The sequence below is a fragment of the Triticum aestivum genome, chromosome 7A (genome assembly GCF_018294505.1).
Source record: "Triticum aestivum cultivar Chinese Spring chromosome 7A, IWGSC CS RefSeq v2.1, whole genome shotgun sequence".
Lineage (NCBI taxonomy): Eukaryota > Viridiplantae > Streptophyta > Magnoliopsida > Poales > Poaceae > Triticum > Triticum aestivum.
This window is the reverse complement of record NC_057812.1, coordinates 523245202-523256756: the sequence shown is the minus strand read 5'-3', so window position 1 is coordinate 523256756 and position 11555 is coordinate 523245202. Positions and strand designations below refer to the sequence as shown.

The 11555-nt window shown below is 45.3% G+C and overlaps 1 protein-coding gene across 1 annotated transcript; it reads left to right on the top strand.

Moving 5' to 3' along the window:
- The first annotated feature begins 5314 nt into the window (after positions 1-5314).
- On the top strand, positions 5315-10175 carry LOC123147967 (uncharacterized). Its single transcript, XM_044567302.1, has 5 exons — positions 5315-5685; positions 6396-7259; positions 7470-7670; positions 7772-7967; positions 9739-10175. The coding sequence occupies exons 1-5, from the start codon at positions 5539-5541 to the stop codon at positions 9918-9920; spliced, it is 1590 nt and encodes a 529-aa protein (XP_044423237.1). The 5' UTR covers positions 5315-5538; the 3' UTR covers positions 9921-10175.
- The last annotated feature ends 1380 nt before the right edge of the window (positions 10176-11555 follow it).

Here is an 11555-nt window from a genome sequence, read left to right as displayed (position 1 = left end):
CTCTAGTGCAAGTGGGAGACTGAAGGAAATATGCCCTAGAGGCAATAATAAAGTTATTATTTATTTCCTTATTTCATGATAAATGTTTATTATTCATGCTATAATTGTATTAACCGGAAACATATACATGTGTGAATACATAGACAAACAGAGTGTCACTAGTATGCCTCTACTTGAATAGCTCGTTGATCAAAGATGGTTAAGTTTCCTAACCATAGACATGAGTTGTCATTTGATTAACGGGATCACATCATTAGGAGAATGATGTGATTGACTTGACCCATTCCGTTAGCTTAGCACTTGATCGTTTAGTTTGTTGCTATTGCTTTCTTCATGACTTATACATGTTCCTATGACTATGAGATTATGCAACTCCTGTTTACCGGAGGAACACTTTGTGTGCCACCAAACGTCACAACGTAACTGGGTGATTATAAAGGTGCTCTACAGGTGTCTCCGAAGGTACTTGTTGGGTTGGCGTATTTCGAGGTTAGGATTTGTCACTCCGATTGTCGGAGAAGTATCCTGGGCCCACTCGGTAATGCACATCACTATAAGCCTTGCAAGCATTACAACTAATGAGTTAGTTGCGGGATGATGTATTACGGAACGAGTAAAGAGACTTGCCGGTAACAAGATTGAACTAGGTATTGAGATACCGATGATCGAATCTCGGGCAAGTAACATACCGATGACAAAGGGAACAACATATGTTGTTATGCGGTCTGACCGATAAAGATCTTCGTAGAATATGTAGGAGCCAATATGGGCATCCAGGTCCCGCTATTGGTTATTGACCAGAGAGGTGTCTCGGTCATGTCTACATAGTTCTCGAACCCGTAGGGTCCGCACGCTTAACGTTCGTTGATGATATAGTACTATGAGTTATATATGTTGGTGACCAAATGTTGTTCGGAGTTCTGGATAAGATCACGGACATGACAAGGAACTCCGGAATGGTCCGGAGATAAAGTTTGATATATGGGATAATAGTTTTTGGACTCCGGAAGGGTTCCGGAATTCACCAGAAGGGGTTCCGGATGTTTCCCGAAATGTTTGGGTACGAGAGCACTTTATTTGGGCCAAAGGGGAAAGCCCACAAGGTTTTTGTAAAGCGCAAAAGGAAGTTTTGCGGAGTCCAGGGGCCAGACGCCAGGGTCCCTGGCGTCTGGCCCTGGAGTCCGAGAAGGACTCTTGCTTTTCGGATGAAACCGACTTTGTGGAGGCTTTTACTCCAAGTTTCGACCCCAAGTCTCAACATATAAATAGAGGGGTAGGGCTAGAACACAAGATAGATCAAGAAACACCAAGTCGTGTGTCGGCAACCCCGTCCCCTCTAGTTTATCCTTCGTCATAGTTTTCGTAGTGCTTAGGCGAAGCCCTGCGGAGATTGTTCTTCATCAACACCGTCACCACGCCATCGTGTTGCCGGAACTCATTTACTACTTCGCCCCTCTTGCAGGATCGAGAAGACGAGGACGTCACCGAGCCGAACGTGTGCAGAACTCGGAGGTGTCGTGCTTTCGGTACTTGGATCAGTCGGATCGTGAAGACGTACGACTACATCAACCGTGTTGATATAACGCTTCCGTGAACGGTCTATGAGGGTACGTAGACAACACTCTCTCCTCTCGTTGCTATGCATCATCATGATCCTGCGTGTGCATAGGAATTTTTTTGAAATTACTATGTTCCCCAACAATTTCTTTAGCAAAAGCTTGCTATACACCCTAGCTTAAAGGGGGGCTTCCTCCCGTGGGTTCAATAACTCAGGGTCACCTCTGGGGAAATAGGTGAGAGTACTTTCTGCTCCATTTTTGGATCGCTAAAGGAAGTAATCACTTGCCAACCTTTTCGTTATCCAGGTGAGAGTCTGGTGGGTGTAGGGGACGAGGCACTAGTCGATGAATTGCCGACAACCTGGGACCTGACCATCATCCTAGCTTCAACGCGTTGTCGGGGGAGACAACCCCCCTGCAGCGTGATGGTGTAGGACTTCTTCTTGTTGCACTCCATGTGGCGTCGTTTCAAGTAGGAGGCGCGTGGACCTTGGGTGCGATGATGGGGATGTGGGTGGGGTACATGGCGCCCACCACATCAGGCTCGTTGGAGTTGGCCTCGAAGCTAGCCTTGACGGCGGCGGTGGAGTCATGGTCCAGCCACCGGAGGAACCGCGACATACCCACATGGCCACATGCCAGGCGTCGCCCAACGTCGTGTCCTCCTTGGCGACCCGGAGGTGGTCGCGTTGTCGCTAGTTTAGTCATGTCGTGCATGCCGGCTATGGCCGGAATCCAACGTGTTTCTTTAATACTAGAGATGGTTGAGACCCCACATGTCATTGTGTGTAGATAATTTGCGAGGGGTTAAATTTAGGGATCAACTAGATGAAGAAAAGTTTAATTAAAAAAATACTCCATCCGTTCATAAATATAAAATATTTTGGATATTTCAATGTTTTTTTGAAAGACCCAGCGTCGTTGTCATTCATTGATAATAGTAAAGAGCAATGAAAAAAATAAGGTGGTGAAGTTTCTAGGACCAGAAGAACCAAAGATCAATGAAAAAGAAACAACAACAGGCCTAATAGCTGCAAGACAACACTCCATACAATCCACACTAGACAACGTAATGCTCCATACAATCCACACTAGACAATGTAGCTCCGACTCCGACGGTGAACCACGAAGAAACTAGGCAAGGTTGGTGTCACGGAGGATCACCGAACAAACCACCTATCGCGCGTCATCGTATACCACCGCCCCCCACCGCAGCTTCGACTTCACAGCACCAGACAGTCGAGGCGTTTCCACGGACACGCCGGAGAAGAAAAGTCGACTACCACGACCAAAGCCACGCCTCCGATGTTGCTCACCGCCGTCATTGTTGCTAGAGAAGCCACCGTGCATGTCCAGTAGTAGGAAGCACCAAAGGGATCAAAGTCTTCAAGACGGCACCCTAAAAAGGGGAACGACGTTGAAGACGATGCCACCGTCTGACCCTACAACAGGATGTGGGCTTTTCACCTGAAGGACTTGATCCGAGGGTAGAGGTTGTGAAGATTCCTGACGACGCCTCCAAGGAGGATAGCGGCACCCACATGCGTTGTCGCCGCCGGCCGGCCAGGACCGGCCAGGCTTTCACTCGTTGCAGCCACTCTCACGCAGCTGGCCGAGATCGACCCGTATCTCCATTGGACCGCGCACCCCCCACACACAGCGAGCACGCCACCATTGTGCAGGGCCACCAGCAAACCTCTAATTCAGAAATGAGTGAACAAACACACTATGGCATGTCTATGTACATCCGATTTAGAAAAAACAACAACAGATGAAGTAATTTTTAAAGAATGGAGATAGGACGGGGGTTAAAATCTCGAGGATCTACCAGAGATAAAAGGGTACCCAACGAGCACTTCACTCGAGGACTAAAATGAATTTCCTCTACAAATACAATAACCGTAACTATATTTCACTCCAGGAATACCCCTGCCCTCGGCTATACAACCGTTGAACGTAGCTAATTCCCACACATGTACCCAATTCACCAATGATGGACTACGAGGATTTCGAGCGATACACGTTCAATGAAAGGGACGTTTTCGTCAACTACGAGAAGCCTACGTAACTTCATAAAATCTCAAGATGACATACCGGCTCAGTCTCTCAGAGATGCTCATAAGGATAGGATGTACGTGTATGCGTTTATAGGGATGAGTGTATGCGCGTATATATAAGCGCTTTTATTTGTGCTGTGTTAAAAAAGTTCTCAAATGATAACGCCCACACGTGTGGCATGTTTGCACATCGCTCACACGCCTTGATCCACATTGATTCTATTTTGCACGAATCCTAAAAAAATCTGTTAGAATCTGGGTGCCACATGGGCATCATTGTGTGTGGGGGCGTTGGAGAGTTCGCCCACACGTCCCACGGCACGCGGTTTGCCAGCTGCGTTGTGTGGGAGAACTAGTTTCTGCGCACACAGTCACCACCTAGTCCACGCGCGTATGGACGAACTGTTTTTCGTCCACACGACACTCGTACGTTGTTGGATGACAACTGCAGTTGCGCGTATGTAGCAACTAGGTAAACATACATGACAACTATGATTCGTTGGTAGACGGCAATTGCAGTTGTGCATACGTGGCAACCAGATAAACACACATGACAACTGTGATTAGGGGTGGAATTCGAGCCGAGTCAAGCCAGCTCGACTCAACTCGCTAAAACTCGTTTCATTAACGAGCTAGCTCGACTCGACTCGTTACTATAACGAGCTCAAATCCAAGATTGGCTCAACTCATATAACTCGTGAACTGGCTCGTTTAGCTTGTTAAGCTCGTTAAAGATATGAACATTAGACCTTACAAATACGATAAAAAGATTAACTGAGAATTTAGCATGTGCATATGTGGTCATGTCCGTGTGAGTCTCCTGGGTGGCTCAGCCTTGAGAGACTGGGCCTTGTACTGGGACGTAAGGTGTTTAGTGGCTATATTTTACTACCCCTAAAAAACATTGATTTTTTTACCGAGCTTAACGAGTTACCCGAGTACTCATGAGTTTGGCTCGTTTAACTTAGTATATAAACGATCTTAAACAAAAGCTCGGCTCGGCTCGTTATTCTTTGAGTTCGAGTCGATTCGAGCCGAGTCACGAGCTACTCGTTTAGCTCGCGGGTTTCGAGCTTTTTTTCCAGCCCTAAGTGTGATTAACTATACATGACAACTATGATTGGACCACACGTGGCAACTAAGTAAACACACATGACAACTATTGTTTGACCATATGTGGCAAGTAGTTAATCACACACGGCAACTATGATTTGTTTACACGCGACAACTATCATAAATTAGACATGACAGCTATACTTAACCAAAACAGCGAGAGTTGCCATGCTTTTACGGCTACATTTGCCATCCCGGATAACTACATCTGTCATCTCGGATGACAATTAAATCATCATCTCGCATGTACTTAATGTAGCCGCGCCAGGGCGTGTGGACATGTTTGCTTCGTGCCACACGCGCGAGGTGAGGATGAGTAGTAGTTGTTGGGTGTGTGGCATGAAGTAGCTGCTACCACATGTGTAAGTAATTCTAATATTCGTCCACACATAGCTCATGTAGGCTGTCTTCTACTCACGCCATGTATGGTATGTGGCGCATGTCTTATCAGGACCCATAAAGTTCACCAATGATTGACACCGTGCATGAAAGTAAACATATATAGACCGTAACTAGGAGGGGCTTAACGCGAAAGGCACAAATGCAGTCGTTTATTTTCGTTTTATACACGCGCACGCACAAATTGTTGTAGGATACACGTTGAGTTTCCTGGAGAATTTAACGTGTTCCTCCCGTCTCCCCCTCAGCTTCCAACTCGCCCGTCATCTTCATCTCCCTCCCTCACGCGAAATCCAAATCCAAACGAAACAAAAGCCCCAAATCGTAAGTCTTCTCCGCACCTGATCCTCCCCAACTCCCGCGCCGCCCGATTCGATCCGGCGCCGGGCCGCCGATCCCCCCGCGGCGGCATGGAGGGGGCCGATCACCTGTACCCCTCGATCGAGCCGTACGACCTCGCGCCCCCGCAGCTCGACGACGACGCCACCGCCGCGGGAGGCGGCGGTGAGGCTAGGGTTTGCGACCCGCCGGTGAGGTGGGACGAGGAGCCCAAGGAGGTAAGAATCGAGCTGCCCCTTATCCGATTCGTCCCCCGTTGAGTTCGCCCTCTGTAGATTGGAATAGCCGGGTTGCGTGATGGGTTGTATGTCTGGGCTGGATTGCAATTGCGGAGCCTCGCGTCTGGTTAGCCGTAGCATTGGCGCGTTAAGGATTGCCGTATTGGGTGCTTAGGATCAAGGGGGCAGAACACTTCGTGAAAAGGTACAGATTTTATGCTGGTTGCACCTGCAGTTCTATCGGTGCGGGGAGTAGCAGCTCTACGTGTTGTTGGGGATGTCGAGGGTCTGAGCGATTGAATTTCTTGCCTTTGCACCTGCGTTTTGGTTTGAAGTTTGTTGTGTCTGCGGTTTGAAGGTTTGCCATTGGGATTGACGCACAAAATGCATCTTTTCCAATCAGGTTTTGGTCTTATAGTCTGTTTTCTGTACTGAGTTTAGTACGTGAGTGGCGAGCAGTATGTTGTATATGCCACTCTATAAGGAAATGTGGGTGGATAAATTTATTGTCTTATGTTCTATGTTTAGAAACATGGATGCATATATTTGGAAATGCATGCCTTGCCTACCATCAATAAATGAGAGTTCCTTGCAATAGTAAGCAGTTGACTGGAACTCATTTTCTTTCCAATTCATGCCCATAATCGTATTTGTATGCAATTGTTACTGTGGTCATATTTAAAAAATGCTCTGATTTCTTGTTAAATCAGGGAACCCACATATGCGAGCAAGGGGTAAAAGATGATCCTGAGGAAAATGACACGGAAGACCACCTTAGTGTTGTCAATATTTATGAGAGCGATGATGAAATGATCACCTTGAAGGAATCAGGAGAAAACGTCCATTCTGATTGCCCACTTCGTCAACAAACTGGCATCTGGGTACCTCCTTCTGTTCCACCGATGACAAAGCATGATCATGAGGAGTGGCAAAAGGGCTTTGTCTCAAATGCTGGCTACTTCGTAGAAGACGAATATAAGTGGGATATAGATGAAGACATTAGGGAGATGACAATGTGGGATGTGTTCGCTGAGATGGCTGTTGCAGGAAAAGATAAATTATTATCTGTTGCATCATATGATTTTGGGAGGCATAGCATGTCTCTAGTTTCACACTTCCTTCTTCAAGCGGCTTTGGAGGATAACTCTCAAACACTTGCAGAGGCCAGTGTTGGTTCTGAACATGCTCTGCTTGAGACAGAACCGACAAAGTGGTTGCCTGATAGTGCTGCTCCTTCTTGCATGCTTTGTGGAGCACGCTTCCATCCAGTAATTTGCTCTCGCCATCATTGTCGTTTTTGTGGTGGGATATTCTGTGGCGGCTGTTCAAAGGGTAGAAGCTTGATGCCTCCAAAATTCGGAACTTCAGATCCTCAAAGGGTCTGTGATGTTTGTGGAGTACGTCTTGAGTGTATTCAGCCTTACTTGATGAGCCAGATAAGTCGTGCTTGTCAACTTCCGACTAAAGATTTGACAGACCTGAGCACCTTGAGGTCATGGTTAAACCTCCCATGGGCACCAACGATGGAGTATGAGATATACAAGGCTGCAAATTCCATACATGGGTATTGTAAGGTATGCCTATCCTATAATTTAGTACTCCCTCCGTCCCAAAATAACTTTCTCAACTCTAGTACAATTTGTACTTAAGTTAGTACAAAGTTGAGGCACTTATTTTGAGACGGAGGGAGTGCCTGTTTATGTTCACTAATTTGGTCCAGCTAGTATTTGGGATCAACTAGAACACTACTCACCAAGCTTTTCATGATTAAATGCATTTTTTAGGTTGGAAAGCTGAATCCAGAGAAGTCCATTCCTGATTCAATTCTTAGACAAGCAAAGGGGCTTGCTATAATTACTGTGGTAAAGGTTGGAATGATGGTCACGTACAAAATTGGTACTGGGCTGGTCATTGCTCGCAGAGCTGATGGTTCTTGGTCCCCTCCTTCAGCCATATCTACTTGTGGTGTTGGATATGGAGCTCAGGTCAGTGGCCTCTCAAGTGTTATATTTCCACCAAAGAATCTTGTGTATTATTATAAAGTCCTGATAGCGTATGGAATATTTCCCGGCATTCTGCATTTCAGGCTGGCGCTGAGTTAGCTGACTTCATCATTGTTCTGAGGAACACTGATGCAATTAAAACATTCAGTGGAAATGCACATCTGTCACTTGGTGCTGGTTTCGGTGCTTCTGCTGGTCATCTTGGAAGGGTGGCAGAGGCTGATTTCCGTGCCGGTGATGGAGGTTATGCTGCCTGTTACACATACAGTTGTAGCAAAGGTATGGCTGAAATCATCAGTAGCTGAGCAGGACATGACTTTGTTCTTTTAATTTTATCTGTTCAAATTTCTCCTGGACAATATTTTTCCAGTTTGCTGATTCTGTTTAAAAAACAGGGCGGTAAAAAGATGGAAACAATTTCTCTAGAGTACCACTTAGTTCTTAGAGTAGATGCCACTATGCCAGGTCCCGTTATTTTTTCCCAAATGATAAATGCCACACGTGGCATGAAGCACTCCGGCCCTGATGTTTTTTACAACTAAAGTTGCCATCAAAAAAGAAAAAACAAGCCCCCCAAAAGATTGAAACTTGCCATCCGAAAAGAAAGTTGCCATGCTTGACAACTAAAAGCTGCCATCCTCACGTCACTATACTTGCCATAAAAAACGTTTGGAGTTGCCAGGTGTTCGTGCCACACGTGTGGCACTTATCAGGGATTCAGGGTCCTTATTTTTTAGTTTTGAATGATGAATACTAATATGTGTGTGTTTTACATTGTTAACCATCATCTCCTTATTTCACATTAAACTTGGCATTGTTGGTTCCGCCAAATTGGTTAGTATATACTCCCTCTGTCCCGAATTCACAGAAATGGATGTACATAGAACTAAAAATACGCCTAGATGCATTCATTTCTATGACAAGTAATTCGGTATGGAGGGAGTAGCTTTTACAAATTGCTTTTGTAACTCGGGAACTAGTATTAGTCACCAACCAATATATAATCAGATACTACTGAGTTTTATTGTGATTGTCTGTAAAAGTAGTTTGATGTTTACACGTATATACAACATTCCTGAAGGCTCTAGCTTCTTATGATAATTTGTGATCTAGACCAAGAATTTTATTCCTGAGAAAATGGTCTATAGACCTTTAGGCTTTAGCCATGGTACGATATGTGGTGGCCACATACCCTGGTTATTGGTCCTATGGCCAAATATACACTAGTGTATTCAAATTTGTACTTCTGTCCTCTGGGCAGTTGAACAAAATGAAATCGTGATGGTCAAGTCTAACAACTGCTGGTTTCCACAGTACATTTTGACCACTTGTTAAATTAACATGCGGTATAGAAGTATCTGAGTAACAAATTGTTACATATAAGTTGTACTGCATTCAGGGTGGGCTACATCACATGTTGGATTTGGCACAAACGGTTAGGATGACAGCATGTATGGATGGTTTTAACTTTGCACAGACAGTGGTACAATCTTCTTAAACATGGAGTACTTTAAGTCTAGCAATGCACCAACATGTGCTATAACTTGCAAAATGTATTTGTGCATCTTTGTGGCCGAAAACCGTGACATAGCATGCAGTTTATGTTGCTCAATTCTGACTTCTTGAACTGAAAAAAGTGCAGTTGTACTTTGGACCGTTTTATCAGTATTAGCTGTGTAATTATTATTTGCTTCTGTAAACAGTTATTAGTATAATTATTGGGTATCATTTCACAATGATATGTTCAATATTGTACCACCTCCATACCAAAATATAAGACCTTTTTTGGCTAGTTTAGCCTACAAAAACGTCCTATATTTTGATACGGAGGTAATAGCATATATAACCTCTTATGATTTCAGTTATTACAAAAGCTGGGTGCATACTGATGTCCAACCAAGTGTAGTTCTTTTATAATGTTTGTTTGGAATGTTACATTTGTACCATTGGTGACAATGATGAGTACATCTGGTAATCTGTACTGGATCGGTCATACAGAGTTTCTGTTTCGCTCACTTGTGATGTTTACATCTTTTTCTTTCTCTGGCAGGCGCCTTTGTGGGATGCGCACTCAATGGAAGTGTAGTATCAACTCGAAACAACGAAAATGCCCGATTCTATGGCGGTCCAGTCAAGGCATCAGAAATCCTTCTTGGTTCACTGGCCAAGCCACCTGCCGCCGCCACTCTCTATAAAGCTCTATCCACACTGTTTGATAGGATCGGAAAATAGTCTTGGTCTTTTTATGTGGTGACACACATTGTGTCCCTCCCTGTTGGTCGTGACCCTTGGAGCTTCAGTGTCTCTAGGTAATCTGCTTGTTTGCTAATTCCTGGGTGTCAGTCAAGCAACTGTATAGTCTGCCATTCGTTGGTACGTCAAACAGGTCATCTATCCTGTGCCAGAAACTACTCTGTAAATGTTGTACATATGATCACAATTGCGCGAGAAATGAAAGTGAAAAGAAAAGAAAAATATTGCTCATCAGTCTTGCCCTTGATTGAAACTTGCCTGGCATCGTACTGTTGCAATATGAGCGCTCACTCGTCTCTGTTTCACCTAGACCATTTATGGTTGTCTCAAAAAAAAGACCTAGACCATTTATGGACTCCTGGCATTTTTCTTGATATTCTATAATGAATGTGTAATTGTCTTATACGAATCACAGCTAGGTTTATGTTAGGGATCAATTTCTATAGATCACTGGAAGTATAGCCAAAAGGACCTCTAGGTTCATGAAAAGTGACCATCTTTTGTACCGCAGCACTCCGTGTTTTCAGTTTGAAGCCTGTGATGGGGTAATTTATTTGCTTCTGGCGGTGCCGTACATGACCATGCACTGGGATGATAGTAATTTTTGCTACCCAGTTTCATCATGATGGCAATAGATGATAGTAGCAGCATGTGCTATGTGTGCATGTATGTACTATTTCTCTGGGGCTTGCGGCTGCGGGCAGCTTTTTTCAGTTGGCTGCCGCTGACCCATCATGACGGCAGGCCTGCATGGAGATTGTGCCATGGATGTGTTGTGTGCTACTCAGATTCCGATCTGACATGCTTGGATCAATCTGGTCATATAATCATCACAGACCCTGCTCACACTCAACAAAACTTGAGGTTATATATTTATACATTTGATCTAAAAAGAGGACAAATTGTCAGTCAACACTCAGCAGGTTGCTGTACAAGCTATTGAAGGCTTTGAAGCCGGGCGTCCGATCATGGGTTTAAATCGGACTAGCGAGTATGATCTGATGCACTAATTTTTGAGACAAGAGTCATGATCAGCTGGGGCTGGGGGTATGGGGTTAGAGCAACTCTAGCAGACCCCGCATTTTGCCGATCTGTAAACTGTGTTTGCAGGTCGCACGGGGAAGCTTATGCAGGCTGAAAATTGCGGCGGTAGAACAGAAACCGCAAACAAACCCGTAATTTTTTTAAAAGTTATTTCGCGCGAGAAATTTAAGCGGCAGCTCGTCGGAGCTCGCTTGCATAGATGGTTTTTCTTCGCATAATAAGTTCGTACACTCCACATACATACATATTAAGGTCACATATGCTAGAGAGGGCCTACGCTACCGCACCACTACAACAAAATTGAGCTCGCCGGAGCTCCTGCGGTAGCTGCCCACCGGCGGTGATCAGTCGGAGTCGGAGTCAACCTTGATGTAGAGCTTCGCCTGCTCCGCCTTCATCACGCGCAGGTCAGCCTCCTTCGATGCGTGCGCTTGCAATGTTGTGACGCCCGTCTCGAGGAAGAGCCGCTCGTACTCGAGCTCGCGCCGGATGCGCTCTTCCATCTTCTCCTGCTCCCTCGCCGATCGCTCGAGGACGACGCGCTCGTGGAGCTCCTCCTGCCCCCGAGGA

Excerpts from the sequence above, each read along its gene's own strand:
- LOC123147967 (XM_044567302.1), top strand. The coding sequence starts at position 5,539 with ATGGAGGGGGCCGATCACCTGTACCCCTCGATCGAGCCGTACGACCTC. Across the intron at positions 5,686-6,395 it reads GGGACGAGGAGCCCAAGGAG|GGAACCCACATATGCGAGCA; the intron begins GTAAGAATCGAG and ends TTGTTAAATCAG. Across the intron at positions 7,260-7,469 it reads CCATACATGGGTATTGTAAG|GTTGGAAAGCTGAATCCAGA; the intron begins GTATGCCTATCC and ends TGCATTTTTTAG.